This window comes from Malaya genurostris, chromosome 2 (genome assembly GCF_030247185.1).
Source record: "Malaya genurostris strain Urasoe2022 chromosome 2, Malgen_1.1, whole genome shotgun sequence".
Taxonomy (NCBI): Eukaryota; Metazoa; Arthropoda; class Insecta; order Diptera; family Culicidae; genus Malaya; species Malaya genurostris.
This window is the reverse complement of record NC_080571.1, coordinates 21,209,477-21,235,056: the sequence shown is the minus strand read 5'-3', so window position 1 is coordinate 21,235,056 and position 25,580 is coordinate 21,209,477. Positions and strand designations below refer to the sequence as shown.

The window sequence follows — 25,580 nt, the reverse complement described above, 5'->3', positions numbered from 1 at the left end:
CGTTCATGTATGCAGTGCAGTGAAGAGCAAGTTTCGGTTCGGTCTTTTTGTCGCGTACGGTGTGTGATTTGCCCTGCCCCGAAAAAGTGGTCTGTGTTCCGGAGATTCTACCGTGCCAAACTACGAGGCAACCCGGGAACCAGCAGCAAGTGTTTAGTGCATTCGTGAGTCAAACAAATGAAACCAATTTTCCGAACCGTTTAGCCTAAAGTGTTCCGCCGAATCCGGTTTCTCTTTTTCTTTGCGATTGTGTGTTTTTCGCTATGCTCGCGAAGGGGACGAATTCCTCAAAGCCGAGGCGTGATGACCAAATCACCAGCAGACAGACGGTGGTGCGAGTGAAATGGCACCAGCTGGACTGTGACAAGTGTACGGTGGAACGTTTGGGAGAGAGCGAGAAGAAGGATCTAAAATGGCGTTTGTGGAATTTGATGTATTTTTATGAATGTTTTATTATTTTCTGTCCATGGAGTCGGAAACGGTCACCGACGGTTCCCGGAAGCTGAATTGGGTTGCCGTCGAGATGGTTCAGTCTGCGATCACAACTGTGGCGTATTGGGTACGGACAGGAGGATTGATTCTAGTGGATTAAATAGCAGCTGCTGCCGTGGCAGCAGAAGATATTGCTTGAATTTCTCCTCTACGGCTGACGACTGTTAGTGTCGGCCTCGATTAACTGCAGTCCCGATTGAACTGCGAAAGCGAAATTCTCGAAGCGAAGGAAAACAATCATCGTCATTATGTAATAATGTTGCGAGAATTGCCCGTCCGGCCGCCGCATACGAGATGGTTAGGTCTACCCTCCCTACTTCTCTGTTTGCGGATTCTTTTGCGAAGAAGAATCTATCAAAATAAGCGAAACGGGAAAAGGTCAATGGCTACTGTGCTAGGGAATAGCAACCAACAGCAGCAGCAGCGGTGGCGGCAGCGGCAGTTGTCAAACGTGTATCGATTTTTTAACCGTAGACAGATCGGCCAGCCAGCCAGCCAGCCGGGCCCATGGCCCATACATGGGCGCAGATTGCAGGAAACCAAAAAATCGATGCTAGGTTCGATTCCCAAATGTGATATCTCCTAGACACGACATTGATATCAAAGAAGATAAAAATGTTGCCCGTTGTGAGAGTTTCTAATCGATGGCGGCCCGAAATACAGTATTATACTAAAGAAAAAAAATTACCGTTATCTTTTTGGTGAACTCGAAACCGACTGCAACCGAGCGACCGGTTATCAGCCGATGATTTTGCAGAGATAACAGAGAAAAAGTAAATGGCTCGTCGAAAGGGTGTGTGGAAACTGCGCTGGTTTTTGGCACCGGTCGTCCCCCGGGTGCTATTTCCTTTTGTTTCAGAGAGCTTCGGTTGAATTGGGAATGTATGTAGTTTTTGAACGGTGTGATGAGTTTTCGTAGAGAAGCAATAGAGTTTCATTGTTTCTTTGGTTGGGTTATTTCGCGATGACTGCGCAATAGTCGAGGAAAGTTTGAAATGATCGGAAAAACGTTTACTTGACAGTATACTTGACAAACAACCCACAGGGTTAAAGTAAAAAAGACGCCTAAAATATATTTTGAGTGAATTGTTAATTACTCAGCTAGTATCTTAGAATAAGGTAATCTGTTTTTCCCGTGTATCAAACTTTTTTCGAACGAAGATCCTTTGAACTTGAAATACAACTGCCTTGGATAATGTAAATTTAAGAAAAAATATGTCATGACCACGCGAAAAATATGAACGGACTTTTACAAAACTGACGCCCGTCTATAAGCTACGAGACTTAAGCGACTAACATCGTTATCGTATTTTACGTCTCAAGTTACATAAATTCAACATGTTCGTACTTCTTTCAAAATCAAACTTTTACTGTGCTACTAACTTTCATTGTGTTCATAGAGAGATCGAGCTTGTGCTGGTGTCTACTATCTTGAAATGGGACTAGAGTAATCTCATTTCCTAGATAGTTGTATTCAATGCCAGATTCAGAATTCTGTTTTTACTTTTTTTAGGAGTAAACTTATTCTAAAGAATCGGTTTTCTTCAAGCGCTATTTGCAAAGTTTTTTGATTCACAGCATTAGAAGAAAAAAATTATCGGCTCATTAAATCTCCAGTCAATTAATGAGTGAAAAACTATTGGATATATTCTTCTATTAAAATACTAGCTTCAGTGTTGTAATTCGTATCGTGTTTAGAGACCGTTCATAAACAACGCAGACCGAAATTTGGAATTTTTCACTCGATTTCGTCACACGATTCTATCTTCGAAACCGGAAGTATCTGACATTTGATTTTCGAATTTGATATATGATTCAATAGTAGCTTTCAAACGAGCCTACGCTTGTCTTTGTCGGTTTAGCCATCTCTGAGAAAATTAGGCGGAAGGAAAAAAGTCATTTCGTCAGGTACACCACTTATACCGTTATTTCTGTGAAATCCAAAAATTACAGCCAATTGAACTTCAGACTTGATTCTTATCTCGAGATTACTTTTGAAAAGAGTCTAAGGTTGCGCCAATGGGCCTAGTCGGTTCGAGAAAAAATACGTTCCGTCGTTTACGTCGGAAGTGACGACCAATTGATCTTTGAACTTGACTCACATCCTACAAGTAGCTTTCAAACGAGTCTAAGATGGTTACAATCGGTTCAGTCATCTTCGAGAAAATTGGTTATTTTATTATATGTTTAGCAGAAAAAAAGCCCGCGGACTTTTGAATAGGATTTTTTTATTATGCTTATTTCGTATCATCGATACAATAGAAAAAATTCGTACGCTGCACTTCGAACAAATCTGTCAATGATATCATCAATAAAACCGATTCGACGTTACAACTGAGACAGTCAAGAATGCCAGGTTATTTTATTTTAAATCTGTGTTCTAACCAAAAAGCAGTCTGAGCAAAACACAGGTCCCAACGCTCTGTAGGACACCGTTTTCATAGCAATTTGAAGACTTTTAGGAGCTCGTTGCTAGTCTGTGATTGATTTCTAAAATCTCGGTGTCATTTTTCAAATCTGTGCAGCATACTCAGAATCTGTGAAACTCAGATTGATTTCACAGTGCCAAACATGACAGAGAGAACAATAAAGTTCAGAGCTGAGCTGAATAATTCTCTCTCTTCTTGAATCTGTGCAGTAACTTATGTGCACAGAAAAGACACACTGCGACAAGAGATACTTGAAATTTTAGGTTGCATGCATATGAGATATGTATAAATACACGCAATTTTATCAAAAATAATAGAATGCGGATGGGAATACAGTTAATTCTTTCAATTAGACCGGTTGTGCAGTGCACGAGGTGCACATAAGGAAGAGACGCCACTGCAAAACACCAACAATAATCGAATTTGATGTGAAAGCTGTGCTTTAGAATATTATTGGAAAAAGCATGAAGTCTGAATGAAATGTGTTGATTTTTCGTGAAAATTGACAGAGTTTTGATGCTTCATTCCTTCGCGAAATGCCAGACTGATCACTTTCATCACCGTTGGCCAAATATGTTGCTCGTTTTAATCCTATTGTTACATCGAAGTCACTGGCGAAGTAACAGACAAAATAAAGATGGAATGCATTGAGCTGGGTGGTCAGTGTGGATGTAAATGAGATTTTTAAACGTAGTTCCAAGGAAGGAGATACTCTAAAAATGCTCCATTTCTTAACTCTCGATGTTCTTTTGGACATGGGATTTCTATTTAAAGTTCGCTTTCACATCTCATCCAAGTCAGTCGATAAAACAAAACCGCTTACGTTCGGGACGGAAGAATACAATTATTGTTGACTTCAAGCAGTACAAAATACGACCTCCGATACGAGAACTTGAAGGTTTGCTTAAGAAACAAATGCATCTTGATATTAAACGTGTGCATTCACTTCAATGCAACAAGACAAATAATGTTGTTTACATCCAGTATTAGGTTTTGCACGATGACGACACAAATGAACTGCCGATGAATCAAGTACATCTTTGACAGTTGCCCTGTACTTGTTTTGTTTTGCGACTGCAAGTTAAAAATTGAAAAAAAATGACAAAAAAGTGCCTGTTAAAAGCGTATTCCACTGTGAAAATAACTAAACAGATTGCCCTGTATGTGTTTCCAGCATCAAGGAGCGATATATGTATGAAACTGTTGAGTGTGAGGCGACTTGCAATTTTTACATTCGAACGATGAACTTCTTATGAACTTTTAAACTGTAAACAAGTACACGTCGACTGTCAAAAAAGGTTCATTCTGTTCATTTTTGTGAGGTTATGTCATGTTCGTGCAAAACCTAATTATAAAGAGCAGAGCTTAAAATTGTCACGCATTCTCAATGAAAGAAACCATTACGACCGTCCCACGACAAAAGAGCCTAACTGCAAATGACAGTCTCTCTTTGTTTATTTTTGCTTTCACGATTTACCGAACTGAATTTATATTTGACGCTTAACTTTTCGATAAACTTTCAAGGCAAAACTACAAGCTTTCGATTTATATTGGAAACCTTAGAGAATTTGCAATAATGGCTACGTAATAATCAAAAGAGAAAATAAACAAAGAGAGGCTCTCATTTGCAGTGAGGCCCTTTTGTCGTGGGACTATCGATTAGATTTTTTTATCGTGAGGTCACAAATGAACAAGCACTCATCCTTGACAGTTCAGCGGTACTGTTTACAAACAAGCTTAAACAAAAATCGAAGAACACGTCCTTAACAATCATCTTTACACTTTGCAACTAGTCACTTTTATTTAATAAATCTGTATAAAATGTTCAAAACGACATATGTAACAATGAGAGATTCTCTTTGTTTACTTTCTCTTTTGATTATTACGGCACTCATTTACCGATAATAATAACTAAAGCTATCATCTTTTAATCTGCTCTGGAGAAATCTCTCATTGTTACATACGTCGTTTTGAACATTTTATACAAACTTTAAAACAAACTGTATCAAATCGTGAACAAATGTTTTAAAACTCTATTTAGGCGATATGGACCGTAAATGGTCTCATCCAAATCGTTAACAGCCAAACAAAAAAAAAACTGTTTACAAACAGTACTGCTGGACTGTCAAAATGTGTTCATTCGATTGAGGTTAGCAGTGACGGTAAAAAACCTAATTCCATAGTCTCATTTTCAATGTTTTACTGTCTCATTCGTAAATGACCGACACCAGAACAAACGAAGAGAGACGAAGCATTTTCGTTTCTCATAGAAAAAACGAGAGAGTACAATTGCCAACGTCGCTCTTTGCTCTATGACAAGACGAAACCAAACTAACGTCTTCAGGGAGCATCAGCACAATTTCAATTCTCATTTTTTTCATCGACGTATTGAAAATCTGTGACGCTTGGTTATAAAAAGTGACTAAATTATGGCCGATTCGAAGTAATCACATCCCAGTGCTTCTCTGGAAACCAAAACTACTACAAATTCGAACACCAACAGGTAAACGTTATTGTGAAACCTTTTTCGAGCATTTTCAATTCTCACAGCTTCGGTTGAATATCGACACTGCATACTATGGGATTTTCACTGAAAACTGCAAATGACTGAAAGGAAAAACACAATTTTGAAACTGCTGTTCCGCTTATGTCATTGACTGGACATGGATTTCGTTCTCATAGTTTGCAAGCGAAGCTGAGAGTGATAGTAATTTCTTGTCATTTTCGCCTATTTTGAGTAAATGGAAATGACTTTTATTAGCTCTGATAAAAAGTTGGATGCAGTTGAATTCGCTAAAGACAATAACAATGCGAATTATGTGGAGCATGAAAACATCAAGTACAACATGCCAGTATATATGGAAGATAGTGGTATAGAAGTGCGTGTGCATGATCTACCCTCAAGCGTCTGCGATCTTTATATTCGCAAAGCTATGTCCCAGTACGAAAAGATTCTTTCCATCGAAAAAGAAAAGTAGAACAACTTGTTCCCAGGTATTTTAAATAACCTTCTTATGTGAATTTCGGCCAAGATACGAGAATTCCATGCAAATCACTTGTTACCTATGACAATCAGATGGCCACATGTCAATATTGCCAAAAAGCTGTTCACTACGGTAAGCTATGTGATAAACTGGACAAGGAGACAACTACACCAAAGGAGAACGGTGCTTCCTTCACACCAACTCCAAACAACCCCAGTACACCTGTGACAACCACCACACACCAGTATACCAGCTGCAATTAACAACTTACCCTCCAACCAAACAGCAACTGCAACCGATGTACAACAAGGCGCATCTAGAGCAACTAGCAACGAACTCAAGACGGAATTTAACAACAATACCACCGATGCGCAGTGGCGTCTCGTCCTTATGTGCCCCTCGTGCACTGCACAACCAGTCAAATTGAAGGAATTAACTGCATCCATATTTTCACATCGCATTGCCGTAGCCGATACGTGGCGCTCTGAACTCGAGCACTTTGCCTTATGCACCGAAATTGTGTGTATTTACACACATCTCATATGCATCAAACATAAAATTTCAAGTATCTCTTGTCGTTACGTTAGTGTCCTTTCCGTGCACATGAGTTACTGCACAGATTCAAGAAGAGAAGCAATTACTCAGCTCAGCACTGAGATTTTTTGTTCTCTCTGTCACTTTTGGCTCTGTGAGAACTTGTATACGCAGCTTCAAGAGAGGCTTCAGTGGCTTATGCTTATGGCAATTGAAAACAAATTGTTGTCTCAGTTTCAACGTCGAAGCGGTTGACAGATTTGCTCGACGTGCTAAGCGCCTAATTCTTCTATAATATCGATGATATAAAGTGATATAAAATAAGTTTAATTTATTTCATTGTATCGAAAGTCACAAATGAATATCCATTCGTCAATCTTTAGTATTCAATTACAACGAACTGTTACATCTGATATCATACCACATGCTCAGTGCACAACCCGTAAATTTTGTCACGAGACGCCACTGCCGATGCGGCAATGGATGACGAGACGAGCCACGAACAAAGTGCCCCTCAATCTTCGCAAGAGGGAAATGGAAGCTCCTCTCCCCCTAGAAAAAGGGTGACAACGTGATCCAATACAAAAAAAAAATTATTTAAAAATTCGGCTAAATCGGCCACGTAAAGCTTGTACGCAAATAGGCCTGAATTTTTATTCTTTATCTTTAGAAAAAAAAAATAATGCCAAAAAGCCGTTCACTATGGTAAGCCATGTAAAAAAACTAAACAAGAAGATATCTGCACCCAAGGACAACATCGCTCCCTTCACACTAACCCCAAAAAACTCCAGTATTTCGGAGACAGCCATTACCAACAATGAAGCTTGCTCCTTAGCGAAACCAGTTGTTTCCCTATGTAGGACAAGGTACCCCAACTACAACTAACAACGCACCCAACCCGTGGACAAACCAATAACGATGATTCCGTCAACAACAGTGACACCGAACTAATGGACGGGAGCGTGAATCGCGAGCCACCGGTCCCCCTTCATTCGCTGGATAGCCATGAAAACGCCTCTCCGCTAACAAAAAAAAATAAAAGGAACCCCACGTGGTTGTTCGAGCCATTGATGTGGAACTAGGCAACCAAAATTTCTAATGATCTAAAATCAAACAGTTCAATCAATCGTCACACTTTCGAATCCGCAATTACACGAGAGTCTGCCTAGATTAATCTTGATTAGGAACCAACACCGAGCATTGTTTGTTTTATAGCCGACGAAATTACACCAATATCCCAAATGTGTTCTATTATATCTTGGTACATACTTGCGATACGGATTTCGATATTTAAGCTTCTCTTCGTCAAGCTTGTGTTCAAGTTTTGTATGGAAGCAGTTATTTTTATAGCGTTAAATTTCTCTACCATTCTGCGATTTCGGTTGAAGCGATAAACTATTTCTCATTACCAATCGAGTTCATCTTATATAAATTAGAAATTAATCTTAAGCACTCAAAATTTACCCTGGGGTAGTTGTCAATTTCTCAGGCGAAACGACATAACATGGAATTTCATCCGAGCTTGCATGACACAAGATCAGAGCATACCAATTAAAGCTTCAAATCTTTTCATGGCACTTTTTGTCTTGCTGTTTAGCAGCAACCTACCTCTAGCATGCTACGCGTAGGACTGAAACGTTAGCTATAATTTCGCCTCTATTTATAGATTCGCATGCTTCCAACAGCTTCGCATTTGCATCGATTGACCAATCAGAGTGATGCTTTCCCTTTGATATATCGCTTACTCCTTCAAATCCGATATGCCGGAGATTTTCAGCAGACAAAATAGGACACTGCTCGCTACTAATCAAAATTTCAATCATTTATTATTGAAAATATGTGGCTTGATACATTCAAATCGAAGCTTAAAAATATTTACAATCCAATAATGAAATAATATTAATAATTGATACAAAATATACTGAGTTGTAAGTGTTTAAAACCTGACCACATTTCTACGTGTAGTTTTCCTTGAGTTTCTGTTTGATGCTTTGAGAAAACTGACAACAGGATCCAGCAATAAAAAGAAGTAATATAATTTTTTTGTTAAATGGCCACGTCAAGCCGAAAAGCGAATGAGCCGAAAAAAAATTTTATGAATAAAAAAAGGTTATAAAACGGGAAATTGAAATCGTCAATTCACTCGCCAGCCTGCAATTATCACCAATGCCCTTTTGCAACGTTTCGGAACCAGAAATTTGATTCTACACATAACATTGAATGTAAGATGTTACTGACAGTCATACCAAATATATTATATATCAATATGGATCACTTTAACGAATTCAATACAAATCAAAAAAGACATCCCAGTAACACCATCTCGTGACGGCAAAGGCTATTAGTTCAGTCATGTTTAATAGTTTGCGTTTAACGTGCACCCAGAAGTGAAAAGTCAAAAATAATTGAGCATGATGCCTACATAGTGGTGTGAACATTTTCATATTTCAATGTGTTTTTTTTCTGACGAAAGTAACTATCGCCTATAAATAATGTAGAATCATGCTTAGACCTATCGTCTTCACTTTCAAGAGTTATGAAGTAGTATTTAACTTTGCTCATGAATGGTATAATAATGCCGAAAAGACGAAACCCATAGGCAGTGAAGGCAATGTTTGGCAGATCACTTCTGATATATAGAACAAAATTAAAATTAAATGAACGATGTATTACAAGTTACTTTGATCGCAATATTTTTTTCATTGCGTTCATGACATTGAATTTAAATTTGCTGCACATTATCTTTTCTCAGGTAAAGTTAGAATGTAAAAGAAAATGGTCATTTTTATAAATTGTCTATGAATTAAAAGTGCATATACTAATTGATCTGCCCCATGCTGTGAACTGTTTTGCGATTAGTTAAAACTTTTAGTCTAAATTTGTAATATCGACATTTGTTTTGTAAAAAGTAATTGAATTTCATTCCATTCCAAAATTCGACTAATAGAAAGTTTGTTTATCACTGCAAAAATGTTAATAAATAGTATGATAAGTGCAATACAGTAAGCAAAAGAACAAGTTATACTTATTATTTCTACTTCAATTGATAGCTTTAATTGAGGCGAATTACGGTATATTCATATACTAAATTGTTTTGTTTTGAAGCATTTATTTATTTATTAAACAACCTGATGCTGTATATATATCTATCACCGTAACTGTTGTTTTTTTAATCAATAAATTGTAGTACATACTTCAGAAATGTTGATAAAATTCGGGAACTAACATTAATAATAATTTGTTTAGTTCTGTGTGCACATTTCACATATATTTATATAATAATAGAGATTTTTATATAAACAAAATGTTCTCATCCAAGTTAGTATCAGATTACTATTCTAAACCGTATTTACACCTTATTTTTTCGTGCAGTGTATATCGAGAAATATACCATATATTTGGAGTTGTTTGGTTCAGTGTACTGATTAGGAAAACTGTCATATGTGCATTAAAAAATTTATAGTGTATTAGTAACCTTTTTTACCACCGCACTTTACTGTGATGTCCCTCGTGAATCGCAAGAGTGATCCATATTGATATATAATATATTTGGTCATACTATCCTAGAAAAAAAATTCCGACGAATAAGGTTTCCGCGCTAAATATAATTCAAAAGTAACTACCTTTCCACGGTAGTATATTTATAAAACTGTCAACTTATGTTGATGCTGTCGCATGGATACCAGATATAAAAGCAGCATTTTGCAAGCATTGAATTGTGTAAAGAGCAGTAATTTTAAAAATTTACAATTGAATGGCTTCACCTAGAACATGGCACCACTGATCGGAAGTCTGCCGCGATCAAACAAACAGTGCCCCGGCGAAGTTGTTTTCATTCCACGCGCTTTCAGCCCTGGATCTGCCTTTATCAAACAGCAAGGTCTGTTGCAAATTATGCAAACACATAAACCGTCAGTTCTCGTGTTTTCTGTGTACTGTGTAGGTACGTAGAGTCTCGCTCCCACCGGACCATGAGTCATCGTCATCGCGAGTCGCGCGTCATCCGCCGCATGCAGGCGATTGAAGAAGCACACATTTATCGCGCATCGAACAAGAAAGAAAATTCTCTTACCATTCGGCAACCTTATCAACTGCGGTTCATATTCCGTCTGACGGTTTCTAAATTATTATTGTTTTTTTTTGTTCCTGTTTTTGCAGATTTTCGTTCTATCCTTTAGTTCTTCCAGTTCAGTTCGAAGTACACCTTAGATAAGACCACCGCTGCAGTACCACCAGCCAGCCAGCAGAGGGAACACCGAAGATGCAAACGATAAAGTGCGTCGTGGTGGGCGACGGTGCCGTCGGTAAGACGTGCCTGCTCATCTCCTACACCACCAACAAATTCCCGTCCGAGTACGTGCCGACCGTGTTCGACAACTACGCCGTCACGGTAATGATCGGTGGCGAACCGTACACGTTGGGCCTGTTCGATACTGCGGGTGAGTATTTAAACGATAGTTGGTTGATTGGTAAACCCGATGACCGGGCCTGTCTGTCCCTCCTATTTTGAAACAATGTCTCTGGTTTTTGTTAATTTGTCCTTGCATCGAACCTATCGAATATACGATTTTTACTCGGAAAGATCAGTTGATAACGACATTCAAACAAGCGTGCAGTTCGATTCTGGCTACACTAGATTCCTTGTTCAAGTTAGAATGACTTCAACAATTCACTTGAGTATGCAAATAGCAAAATTCGCCATCCGTTGGATTTGCGTCATCGACGAAGACATATCCATAAAACGTTGCTAGATTGATGGAATGACGGTAGAGCACAGCGGCGAAACAACAATAATAAGTCCAATACCTTGCCCAATCACATGAGCTTCTTTGAAGTGGTCCCAAAAGCAAGTTTCATCGATTCGAAGCACGCCCACACGGCATTTTCGCCTCCGTATGTGTACCGGTAATGCTCACCGCAGAAAGAAAGAAAAAAAAAATCTAACAGAAAATGCAATCAAGTCACGCATGTTTGATTTCAGTTTTTTTTTTGTATGTTTGTTTTGCCTTTTCACATTCCGCAATCGGTTTGCTGGGTTGGTTTGCTAACCCGAGTGAGTACCTCGTGTTGAACCGTGTATTTTTCTTTTTCTTTCGCTTCCTTCCAATTCCAGGTCAGGAGGACTACGATCGGCTAAGGCCTCTTTCGTATCCGCAGACGGACGTGTTTCTGGTATGCTTTTCCGTGGTCAGCCCCAGCTCGTTCGAAAACGTCAAAGAAAAGGTAATCGAAACGATCAAGCTCAATAGTTTCCCACGATCTAATGATCGATCCAATGCTTTACAGTGGGTTCCGGAGATAACGCACCACTGTCAGAAGACACCGTTCCTGCTGGTCGGCACCCAGATCGATCTGCGCGACGAGCAGAGCACGCTGGAGAAGCTGGCAAAGAACAAGCAGAAACCGATCACGCTCGAACAGGGTGAGAAACTGGCCAAGGAACTGAAGGCGGTCAAGTACGTGGAATGTTCGGCACTAACGCAGGTGAGTTGAGTATAAAGATACAATTCACAACGCTTCAGGTTGCAGCTTTTATTACGTTACGTACCAAGAAGTTTGCTGTCTTGAGTTGCGGATTAAGCAAGATATGGCTTTTTAAGAGACCACAAACAAACCAAAATACAAAATTGTGTTGGATGGTTTTTGTTTTTAAAATTCGTATAGGTTTTTAGTCGCGACCCAGGAAGATCGCGATGGACCAACTGTACCGCTCAAATGACATATGAAAGTTCTATGAGAAGTTGAACTGTTCACCCTCAGGGTTGATCTCACGTGGATCAATAAGTTCTGAGACCAACTAAGGAAAATACTTTTTTTTATCAACATACAGTATTGAGTACATCTGCGATTGTGCGTGTCCTCGATTTTGAACAATTTCCAAAATGGAATTGAATTTGCAACAACGAGTTTGCATTAAATTTTGCGTTGAAAACGGTTTCAACGACATTGCAAATGTTAGAAGAGTGTTTCGGCAACGATACTCTGAAGATACACAGTCGTTTATCAGTGACGTACACCGAATGAGCCGCGACCGAAAAAGGCGGATGGGTAATGTCAGAGACATAACTGGATGTCGTGAATACGAAAACAACTGGCATGTTCCTTAACACTTCCGAATATCAATTAGTTGATCAATTGTACTAGAATTTGAAACGATGCACATAAACTAAAGTTCAGATTAGTTGCATCAAACATTCTGAAACACAATTAAATGTTATGAAGTAACCAGTATAGTTCTTTTAATAAACATACAGATTAATTTGTATACTAGGCAAGCCTGTTTCGCACGGCATATTTCCAAACGACACCCCCCGCCTTCAGTATAAAGATGTGTTGTACATCAATACTTTCATTTTCACATTGCGTGAGTCGTAATTGAATGTATTAGTGACGGTGCAAACTTTGTCTACTTCCATTTTGATAAATATGATGCTGTTGGTACGAGATCTGTAGCACTGAAAAGTGCTTTGAATTGTCACGGATCACCTACAGGATCTGCATTTAGATCCGAGGGAGCATTTCAGCGTGAAGTCTTCGATGTTGCTCCCACAACCTAACTGAGCAGCTCTTCCTTGACGACTGATGACTTCAGCTGGCAGGCCTCTGTGTGCTCGGTCCGATGTTACTCTCGTGTGTGTCTTGCTTATATAATCGTTGCTCACAAAATGATACAAAAAGTGAAAAAGACAGCTTTTATATTGCTGGAGCAGCGCATATTTTGTTTTCTTCCTCAGAACGCTTTCTGATTGGCTGGTGCTGAAATGGATCAAATCAGACAGATTTTTCAATAGTGTACTATTGAAAAACTTTAATGTTGTTGCAATACACGTTCAAGTTGAAAAATTTCGAATCTATTGATAGTTAGATTATATAAAACCTTCCACAGATCACTGAGCTATGAGCTTTCAAAATACGAGAAATGCAAACAAGCGTCATGTGTTTTCCTCTTTAATACTCGTTGATACCAAACATTTCAGAAAAGTTTAATTTTGAATTATTTGAGATTATGTCACACAACTGAATATTTTATCATAAAATTGTGATCATATTTCCGATGGCATGTAGCAAAAATTATGTTGATACGTTAGATAAAATAAGAGATATTCACGATCAAAAACTTATCACTCTCTCAGGGGGTAAATTCTAAAAAGGCTCCACATAGTAAAGTAAGTCGTATTCACGACAAAAACAACGTCGTTTTCAATCGAAAAAGAAGGCGATGCTCACAGTTTTCATTGATTACAAGGGTGTTGCGTATCATGAATTCCTTCCACAAAGCCAGACCGTCAACAAGGAGAATTATTTCGGCGTTATAAGACGTTTGCGTGAAGCAATTCGCCGAAAAAGACCAGATTTGTGGGCAAACAACTTGTGGATCTTGCACCATGATAAGGCACCGTCACACAATGCCATCGTTATCCGTGAATGTTTGGCTAACAACGAAACGAACCACCGAATTCACCTGATTTGGCTCCCTGCGACTTTTTCCTATAACTTTTTGATCAAGGTTGAGGTCTCCTTCTAGAGCTAAACCAGTGATTTCCAAACTTTTTTCCACTGCCCACCTGTGGACGCTAGCTTATTTTGAGTGGGCAGTAAACTCTAAGTGGTCAACAGAGGACCGATAAGTGTCAAATGAAGAGCTTCTATCTAAGAAAGTGTCAAAGCAAATGTATTCATGAGAAATTTATATAGACACTTAGAAAATTTTTAGCTAAATTCAGTCCAGCATGAGCCAACATATTACTTGAAAATATGATGTTAATAGTGAATCATTCGATTCTTGTGAAATTTATAAGAAAGACAATAAAAGAGAGCATTTAAAAACTTAAAAGGTGTTATGAAACAAAAGTTTATCAAACAACATTCGGAACATGTTCCAAATATTCCAAGTTCAATTCATACAGAGTATAGAAAAAATATTCACGAAGCCCTGGTATCTTGAGAGGAGGGTTAATTCCCTTGAGCAGGGCGTTGTTCATGTAACACCATTCCCTGATGCCAAGATAACAAATCCGGCCAAAACAGAATTGAGTACTTCTTAAGTCCCGGGTTGGCGGTTTAACGCCTAGAGCACTGGTCTTACAAACCAGTTGTCGTATGTTCGAGCCCCGACCTGGAAGGATTCGTAGTGTCAGTAGAATCGTAGCACCAGCCATGCAATGGTTCTGTACACTCTGAATCGGCTGCGAAGTCTGTTGAAACAGAAGGTCGAATTCCACTACAGAGATGTAATACCAAGGCTTTGCTTATACTGCTTGTGGAAAGGCTAATAAAATTTGTCTAGGCGCTCCAGTACATTAATTCCGCGAACGTTTCAAAAGAACTAGTTCTTTTGAAAGAATGAATGAGCAATATTTCTTTTTTATTCTGTTCAAAGTCGTAGGACCTTTTTTTTTGTTTGTTGAATCTTTTTTCGAGATCGGTAGTTCTCTAATAAGGAAGCTTCATCGCGAAACCTCAGTTCTAAATTGTGGGACCTTTTTTTTGGTCACTTAACCTAACAAAACTAAGTTGACTTGACAATTTCAACCCCTCCAGTTTTTTGCTACATTAACATTAGAATCAACTTAGACTACTTTGCATGTGAGTAGTTTGGATTTTCGCGATGGACGAGCAAAATTTTGACACGTTGCTACTCCTAGTTCGATGCCATTTCACTAGAGTAAGACACCAGTGTGTAAGTTTCAGTTCTACACTGCGGATGTATTCGGTGGGCTCCACACAAAAAGGAAAGCGCACTTCTCCTCAGTGCTTCCAACGATAGGCTAGAAATGGAGTTCTGCAGGACAGGACATTTCGAGATTTGACGATGTTTTGCATACTGAAATTCTTTACAATGATGATATGAATTTTAGTGCTCAAACCTTTTCCAACGCTCTGATTTTTGCAATTGACCAATATGTGCCAAAGCAAATCAGCTAGCTTTCCAGACAAGCACCGTGGCAATCCGCTGAGTTACGAAAATTAAAAGGTTTGAAAAGAATAGCTCTCAGGAAATATTCCAAAAAAGGTGGTTTTTTGCTCAGGCAAAACTATTTGGAAATAAATAAAGTTTACAAAATGACAGCCAAACGATGTTATGCTAACTATTTGCGAAGTGTGCAGAGGAAATCAAAATCTAATCCAAACTCGTTCTGGAAGCACGTTAATGAGCAAAGGAAAGAGCCAGATCTTCCTTCGTCTATGTACTACGAAGATCAACGGACTTCTAGCTTGCAAGAAATCTGCGACATGTTTACGAAGAAATTCTCTGGGGTTTCTTTTTCTAGAGATACTTTGACAGCGGATCAAATCTCCCATTCAAGACGGAACGTTCCTGTTTTGAGTCAGTCGTTGAATTTCATCAATATTGATTTTAGCTCCGTACAAAAGGCTATCGCTAAAGTGAAGTTTTCATATTCTTCTGGACCCGATGACATCCCCGCTGTTGTCTTGAAGAAATGTTCCAGTGGTATTGCAACAACCTTATGTCAGTTGTTTCGACAGTCCCTCACGACTGGAGTATTTCCTGTTGTTTGGAAATCTTCTTATATGTTCCCAGTGCACAAAAAAGGAGACTTAGGAGTACAATTCCTAAGTTGTTCGAGCTGGTTGTTCTGGAACTCATTTTTAATCACTGTAAGCAGTACATCGTAGAAACTCAGCACGGATTTATGCCGAAACGCTCAACCGCTACTAATCTATCAAGCTTTATGACGTTTGTAACAGATGCTATGTCAAATGGTCTTCAAACAGACGCTTTATATACGGACCTCTCCGCTGGTTTTGACAAAATAAATCACGCTATTACTATCGCCAAACTGGACCGACTGAGCTTCGGTTCCTGTATTCTCCAATGTATCTAATGAATTTTTTGCTTTTTCTGGCATTCCACAAGGCAGTCATCTCGGACCACTAATTTTCCTCCTGTATTTCAACGACGTGAATTTTTTACTGAATGTCTCACTATCATTTGCCGACGACCTTAAGTGATTTAAAATTATTAAGACAACAGAGGATGCCATTTCCCTCCAGAGTCAACTCGATTTTTTTTCGGAGTGGTGCGAGATTAACCGAATGACATTAAAAATCAGTCAATGCTCGACTGTCACGTTCGCACGGAAAACAACACCTATACGTTTCGAGTATTGTCTCCGTTGATCTACGATAGATCAACGAGTCACTTGTGCCAAGGATCTTGGGGTTTTTCTTGACGAGCAACTGAACTACAAGCAACATATTTCGTACATTGTTGCAAAGGATTCACGTTGCCTGAGATTTATAATGAGAGCTGCATGATTTCATGTCGGATTTGCATTTGCATTGCACTGCGAAAATTGAACAAAGCTGATCAAATTTTTCTGAAATTACACTTAACTGATGAGTTTAATCTTCCATTTGCAGAGAAGTCATATTTATAGTTCTTTAGACAACATTTGGAACTATTAGAAGGACTGATTTTGCATAATGTTCCCCATCGTTGCCCACTTTTCGTAGTATTTTGCTCCAATGTAAACAACTAGCAGCAGGATGACTGGATCTGAACCAACCGGAATGAAAGATACTAGGAAAACTTAGAATAAAAATATCCGATTCATAGAATTCAGAAACTGGACCTGAGTTTAAGAACTAAACAGGCTCAAAACTCAGTTGCAGTTTAGTTTAGCTCCGAAATCCAGTTCCAGCACTGAATTCTGGAACTAAATTCTGAAACAGGATTTTGAAACTAAATTCTGAACCTGAAATTAAGTTCATAACTCAGGTGGACCAGAATAGATTCGGAACTCAGTTTTAGAATTCATTCGCAAAAATCAATATAAATTCAGCTCCCGAATCTAGATTCAGTATTCAGTAGCTGAATGTGATTGGCGTCCAAATAAGAGCACGTCATGAGCGTTTGACGCTTTATACCGGGTTTGTTGTTACTGATGTTTGTGAAAGAACCTCACCACGACATCCAGTTCCGTCTAACGCACTAGAAGAAAGGAACCATTTTCGATCAAAGTTTACCTTTTATACTCGTCCAGTAAAGACTGTCCCAGAAAGTATGGACGCACTTTGATTTTGCTGTAAATAATTCACAAGTATTAGATATTCAAATTTTATTCGATATACTGATAATACTGATAGACTACAACAGAATATTATTCTCCACATTTGCTACTTAGCCATTGTAGACTAGCTGGCGCACCTTCTTGCGAACGTTCCTCATTAAATTCCGTACAGACTTCTTGGCGACAAGTTTTGACACTTTTTTCCAATATTTTTCGAACTGTTGAATGCAGGGTTGTTACGGTCGCGCGGATTTCGCGATTTTCGCGGATTTCGCGCGGTTTCTGGTCAGATTTTGATGCGATGGCGCGGATTTCGCGCGAATTGCAAGAAACATTATTTCAGATTTGTGAGGTATTTGTTCGAGAAAAAAAAGTTCCTTACATATTTTTGAAGCTTGTGAGTTTTATGAAACCGCAAAAAATTAAAGATGGGGAACGTTTCAGCAATCGAGCCAGCAGGTCGAGCTGACCGAAATGGTGAATTTGATAAAACCAAAGTTGCGGATCTAGCAAATATTTTCTTTAGTGGAAAAACTTCGATTTTATACTCTTCAATCTCGAGTTGTACATATCGCTATTTAAGCATAGCTGTTACCAGGAATTACAAAAACTTTTCGATATATGTACTTGCGTTGTCCCATTCTAATGCGGAAATCGAAAGAAGATTTTCGCACTCAAAGATATTGATGTCTGATGGTCTCAGTGAAAACACATTCAATAATGCAAAGAACTTTATTAATGGAATGCTATTTTTCGATAATATTATCACAAATTTTGTTTGTGTTGAGTTGACATGGTGTTTCTTCACACTTTTTGATATCTGGAATGGAAGATGATATATTGTGAGAATTTTGCATACTATGAATTTTTATGGAAAAAGTATCAAAAAGTTCTTTACTAATTAAATAATTAATTTACTGCGAGGTGCCACGAGAATGCAATGTCGTTCACTGCATCAAAACCGACGTCCGAACACGAGAAAGACAAACAAGCCTCATGAGTTTTTCTCTTTGATACTCGTTGATACCAAACATTTTAGAAAACTTTGATTTTGAGTTATTTGTGGTTATTTATTGCTACTGAAAATTTTATCACAATTTGCTAATCATATTTTTTATAGCATTAAGAAAAAAATATGTTGTTGGGTTTAGTACAACAAGAGATTAAGTTATTCTTGTTCAGTGTAAATTTAGAAAAAGCCCCCCATAGTAAAGTAAGTCGTACTCACGACAAAAAAAGTAACAAGGTTATAGTATCCAACCATCGTGGAATTGCTGCTTTCTGCGCTATATCGAAGTTGTTTGAAATTATAATTCTGAATTTTTTATAACACATGGTTGCTCTGATTGTATATCTGAGACTCAGCATGGATTCTTGCCAAAGCAACAAATTTAGTAACCTAAACTTCCTTCATCATATCGGGTGTACAACTTTGCTTCCGCTGTGCTTACAGATGTATTATTCAAAGTATTGTCCGTCCTCTTTTGACGCTATCCTTGAAGCAATCCATTTTTCCAACTCTTCGAAGGATTGAAAATGTTGATCTGCCACGCCGTGTGCCATCGAACGGAATAGGTGGAAGTCAGAAGGGGCGACATCTGGGAAATACGGCGGTTGAGGCAAGACCTCCCATTTCAGCGTTACCAGGTACTTTTTGACCACTTTTGCGACGTGAGGCCGAGCATTGTCCTGTTGGAGGATGACTTTGTCATGTCGCTCGTGATATTGTGGCCGCTTTTCTTTTAGCGCGCGACTAAGGCGCAGCAGTTGCGTTCGGTAGCGATCTCATGTAATGGTTTTACCCGGTTTTAAGAGCTCGTAGTAAATCACACCGAGCTGATTCCACCAAATACAAATCATAACCTTGGCGCCGTGAATATTCGGTTTTGCCTTCGACGAAGTAGCATGCCCGGGTTTTTCCCATGATTTTCTGCGTTTAGGATTATCGTATCGAACCCACTTTTCATCACCGGTTATGATTCGAAGTAAAAACCCCTTACGATTTTGTCTTTGAAGCAGTTGCTCACATACAAATAGACGGCGCTCGATGTCCCTCGGTTTCAACTCGTACGGTACCCAGTTTCCTTCTTTCTGAATCATGCCCAGGGCCTTGAGACGTTTTGAAATGGCTTGCTGACTCACTTTCAACGATTCGGCAAGCTCTTCTTGGGTTTGGCACAAATCTTCATCAAGCAGTGCTTCTAGTTGTTCATCTTTAAAGGTTTTCACTCTTCCACCACCATCGAAATCACCATTTTCAAAACGTTGAAATCACTCCCGACACGTTCTTTTACTCAGAGCAGCAGAACCGTAAGTTTCTGAGAGCATTCGATGCTCTTCAGCTGCATTTTTTTCGAATTGTAACAGAAAAGTGAAACTTCCAGCAAATGGTGAAAATTGGGCACATAAACATACATTAACGATATACAAGCTAAATAGACTTGGATTTAACGGATCATATTTAAATTGGCTTCGATCATATCTAGCTGGTCGTGAAATGATAGTGAAAATAATAAACTGTACAACATCACCAGTAACTGTAACCTCTGGAGTTTCTCAAGGAAGTCACATTGGACCATTTATATTTTTACTATATCTCAACGATCTAAATTTTTCGATCAAGTGTATGAAACTATCGTTCGTCGATGACCTTCAAATATTTCATATAATCAAATCTGTAGCTGACTCAGAGTACTTATAAGAATAGTTTTCAACTTCGCGCGTTTTTGTTTTCGACCTTGCGCGGATTTCGCGCGTTTTAATTTTGAAATTTTTCGTAACAACCCTGTGAATGTTTTCGGCTGCCGAGACATGTTTTCTAAGATGTGCCTTCGTTAATGCCCAAAATTCCTCAATTGGTCGAAGTTGTGAGCAATTTGGTGGATTCATATCTTTTGGGACGAAAGTGACCATTCTACCATTGATTTCGAGTAGTGGCAAGAAGCAAGATCTGACCAGAAGAAGATCAAATCATGGGTAGAAGTCGTTTTTGTAAACATTCCTTGATGTATATTTCGCTGTTCATTGAAGCAGTGGTGATGAAGGGTTTCAAAATCTTACCGCAGCTACAAATTGCTTGCCAGACCATAGCTTTCTTACCGAATTTTTCGACTTCAATCGATGTCCCGGACTGGTTTAACACTTGCCCTTCTCGCACCGTATAATATTGTGGTCCCGGCAAGGATTTGTAATCGAGTTTCACGTAGGTTTCGTCGTCCATGATTATGCAGTACAAATTTCCAGCAAGAATCGTATTGTACAGCTTTCGAACCCTCGGCCTGATCGATGCTTCTTGTTTCGGACTACGTTTTGGTTGTTTCTGCTTCTTATAGGTTCGAAGATTCAAACGTTCTTTAGCACGAAGAACATTTGACTTTGAAGTGCCCACTTTTTTGGCCACATCCCGAACCGAAACCTCCTTCTTTTGCTCTAACGCCTTCAGCATACGTTTATCCAACTGAGGGTTAGCAGGACCTTTTTTTCGATCCGTTTTCGGTTTATCCTCAAAGGAGTTATCCTCACCGAACTTCCTGATTGCATTTCGCACGGCTTTTCCGCTTACTCCTACCATTATTGCTATCTTTCTCAGTGACAGTTCGCGTTCTGTGCACCATTTGTACACAATTTTTCGACGTTGTTCTCCTGAAAGTCCACGCATTTCGAAACAAACTAATGAAAACGAATAAACAACTGCACAAGTGGTTAGAGGAGAGTGTAAACAACAGGACGCGGCCATGAAAATTGACAGATTCTAAACCATTGCGAAATGGCAGCGGTTTTTGGTTGCGTCCATACTTTCTGGGACAGTCTTTAATACATCAGGACTGATATGTGTCTGACCCCAAAACCGTCGCCCGGGTGCGAAAAATTCAAGTAAACGTGATGAGTTGTCGTCATTGTTTCTTAAAGGTCTAGAAGATTTTGTTTTTGAGTTATTTATGGTTATCTCACACTGTTGAAAATTTAATTACAGATTCTTGATCATATTTCCGATAGCTCAGAAGAAAAAAATTATGTTTTTCGATTAAGTACAAGAGATTTTCACGATTGAGTTCTACCCATTCTTGTACAGGGTAAATTTTGAAAAGGCGCCCCAGAGTAAAGTAAATCGTATTCACGACAATAAAGAATATTGTGCGGCATGTGACGATTTTCTTGATTATTAATAAGTTAGAAGATGACGAACTAGAATTATTACTGAATGAAAAAAATACATAAGCACGACAAATGATGGCGTTGTATGTCACTCCGCGAACCATTTCCGATCACCTGAGAGTAATGGTTGGTAAATGGATTCCACACAAACTGAACAGGTGACAGAAATGCTTTTTAGGCTACGAAAATGCATTTTTTAAGCTACGAAAGCAGTTTTTTGCATAGAATCGCAACTGACGACGACAAAAAAAGAATATATTTTAAGAATTCGAGATGTAAAAATAAAATGAGTAGGGCTAAGATCGAATCGTTTTTTTTTAATCTCGGCGAAACAATTTGCATGGTTTGTTACCGTAAAGAAATGATCAATTTGAACAATGCATGAAATGAAAATTGCCTGAATGGGCTCAAACACACGGCAAAATTAGTTTGCAGCATTTCCACGCTCCTCCACATCCCACCAAAGTAGTATAAGTAACAATATACTATATTCACCAGAATCGGTACCTTCTAGTCATCAGCTCTTTCCATCATTGATGAGACAGGTCAACACTTCCAAACTTTTGAGGATGTGCGAAAATGGCTCGATGAATGAATGTCAATAAAATAAGAAAGTTTCGTTTGAAATGACATCCATCAATTGACAAAGAGGACCCACATAAACAAATACCATAACCTAACTACACTAGATATCGTCAAACGTTCTAAAATATGGTTTGGATTATACATGGAATAGTTTATAACGGTTATCAATTGGTACAATTAGCACTTGGTAAGCGTCGGTAGACTTCTCACGATGCTGACTTCCTAATGCAGAGTCTTGTACAGATCAACGGTAGAACTCAGACTCATCTGTTTTTTTGATTTGGTTTTTTGATCACTCTGACTGTTCGTAGTTATCTATTCTATCTTCTTCCAAGTTTCATCAGTGATCCAGAGTTTTCTCTGAGAGCAAACTACACGCTGACTGTTTATCTTATACATTTTCTTCTTCCGAAATATCTGCAGCACGATTATCCAGTTTGCGGTCCATGATTCGCTTAAAAATTTCGTGATTGTCAAGTGCAATGGTCGCTTTGGAGTTATCTTATATAAACCTTGAACTAAACCTTCGGAATCACGTTCCAGAGGAGTAGCTCACTTCATCCAGACCTCCACAAGGAAGTCACCTAGGGCCTTCATTATTCGTTCTGTACTTCAATGATGGCAACTTTGCTCTAGCGAGTCCTCGTCCATCAACGTTCAAGTAACTCATCGGATGCATGGTCACTGAAGCTTCCGTTCGCTTAGGCCAACAATGAAACTCAACAGATGTATGCTGCTTAAAATCTCCTATACTGCTCTGTAGTTTGGAATTATCAATGCTTAAACGGTACTTATGTAATTATGTCATGGATTTATGCAACTTGGTATTCGCCGTTAAAGAAACGGTCATTGTTACAATTTCCGTTGTCGTTAAAAGGAAATTTGAAAGAGAAATGTTAGTTTGTTTGGTATATTTCTCTAAATAAATAGATGGAAACTACTGTTGCGTTTTTCAACAATGGCTGTTTTTCTAAAATTGTAAATAGTCACTCGACCGAAGTACAATCTTGTGAAATCGCGGTGTGAAATTACTGGTCTCGATACGACGGAATTCGAATAACGGTGTATTCACAGGATTTGATTATAACACAGCAAAATTCACGGAAAATTTTTGTACCTTATCAGGAATTTTTATTGTTAGAATGTGTCTATTGATTTGATTAATAATGAATCAACAGCTATGTTAGGAGTGTAGTGTACGAAAGAAATCCAAAACATAAACTAACGAAGCTGTCACCATCATTATCTTCAAAGCCGATCAGTTATTTTATAAAAGTGTAGGCTTAGAGTGGTTGAAATCAGTACGACAATTATTTCAGAATGTTTACCGTATTGACATCTTATCACATTATTTTCGTGTGTGACCAACGTATTTAGTAGCTGTTGTCTTCTCTGGTCCCATCATAACGTATGATGGAGTGGGCTTGACTATACACCTTCATAATCAACAAACAAATGCCTTTCCAAACACCATCGTAGGAGAAACTTTTCTTCACAAACTAATATAAAGTCATCATACAAAAATGCGATGCAAGTAATTTCGAAATTCGTGGAATAAAGATTCTAACACATGTTTTTCTTGCCCATTTCCACTCCACAGAAAGGACTGAAGAACGTATTTGACGAGGCGATCCTCGCCGCGTTGGAACCCCCAGAGCCGGCGAAAAAGAGAAAATGCAAGTTCCTGTAAGCCTTCTTTTTGTTTTGCAGAGGATCAAAGTTCAGCAGCAGCATCTTATATTAATTAACTCACGAAGGTGAAAACAAGTAAAAGAAGGAGAAAAAACACATTCAACGTGGGTTAAACATTATTTAACATAACAGAAAATATTGGAAAATTGTATTGAAAACATATTTCCTAAAAAGTTCATGGGGAACAGAAAAAAAGCAAGCAAAAAAAAAAGATTGGTACTAACACTTTGTTTAAAAGGTATAGCTATACTAGAAGGATTGGATAACAATTGTATTAAAAAATGAATGAGACAATTTTTTTAAGAAAACAAGAATTAACCATCCTCAGAATAAAAAGCAAAACTGTACACACACAAAGTAATGATATGAACAAACAAACAAACAAAAAAAACAAGCATACAATTAGTAAGTTGTCATAGGCGCGAGAACTAGTAAAACGAAGAGGGCAAACACAGTTAAATGCATTACTACTACTACTATACAGTTTCAAAAATAAGGCAACAACAAACAAACAAAAAAAAAACAAGCAGTAAGTAGAACGAGCGAGAAGAGTAAATTTATACAGCTTTTTATATCAACAATTAAAATTATTAAAAATTTATACCACAAACTGATAGACGGTGATTTTCTAGGATGAAGAAGGGATTGAAACACAAAACGGATCAGCAAACTTTCTAACCGTCATTAAACAAGCCACAACCAAACAATTCCCGTTCCATCTAATGTTTGAAATTAAGCACAGGTTAGACACAACCACCCGCCTCTTAGACTCTTGATCATTGCCTCTCTAGAGCATGTGTTGTAAGAGAAGCGAAACAACCACAAAAATCCGTAATTTAACTAAGCATTATGACAGTTTTTCCGCAGTTAGGTTCTTTTTTTATGAAATATATTTAAAGGTAATCATAATTACTAGGAACCATGAATAACAAATAACAAAATTAGGCTGGATGCAAGTAATTTTTGCGATTTTTAACAGTTATCGTGAGACAAAAATTTTTGTTTTTTTTTTGGATCTTTGCAAGCAAAGTAAAACAAGTTATCCTGAAAATGAGTCGTTGAAAACTCGACCGCAGAACTTTTTTACTTTGATTTTGTTATCATGATCACCAGCAATAGTCAAACTAATCTACAACATTTTTGTTTGTTCCCTTTAATTTAATTGACATATATTGCATTTGTTTGTTTCAGCTTTTTTTAAAATTAAATTTACACTACAAGTATTGCAAAACGAACGATTTCAAACCGGTAGCGTGAAACAGTAAGCTTCCTTGGACTTATCAGTTTTATTTCCATCAGTAAGATGCCTGTACTGTTAGGAAGAAGAGATTTATATTTAATATTTGTAATTTAACCTGTAACATTTTTGCCTGCTGCTAAGTGTGTCCAATGTTTTTTTTGTCCTCCGTTTTGTCATAATTGTACACACACGTGCATACCTTTAAAGTTAAATTCCAAAATATAGAACGAAACCCCAGCGTGAGCATAATAAAGGGAGAGCTAAGTTTTCTAGTTTCGTAAGTCGACTAAAAACAAAACAAACCCCGGAGCAACAACAATAGTTTGCCGAGATTTTACGAAATCATTCTAGAGGAGAAAAAACAGCTCTAATATATATTTCGTATATATTTTATTTTAAATGAATAAAAATCATTAACTTCATGCCAAAACAA

General features: G+C 38.2%; 1 protein-coding gene across 1 annotated transcript; it reads left to right on the top strand.

Moving 5' to 3' along the window:
• LOC131427369 (cdc42 homolog) lies at window positions 1-25,580 on the top strand. The gene is made up of 5 exons (XM_058590493.1): window positions 1-164; window positions 10,598-10,878; window positions 11,553-11,662; window positions 11,726-11,923; window positions 23,816-25,580. The coding sequence occupies exons 2-5, from the start codon at window positions 10,701-10,703 to the stop codon at window positions 23,903-23,905; spliced, it is 576 nt and encodes a 191-aa protein (XP_058446476.1). The 5' UTR covers window positions 1-164; window positions 10,598-10,700; the 3' UTR covers window positions 23,906-25,580.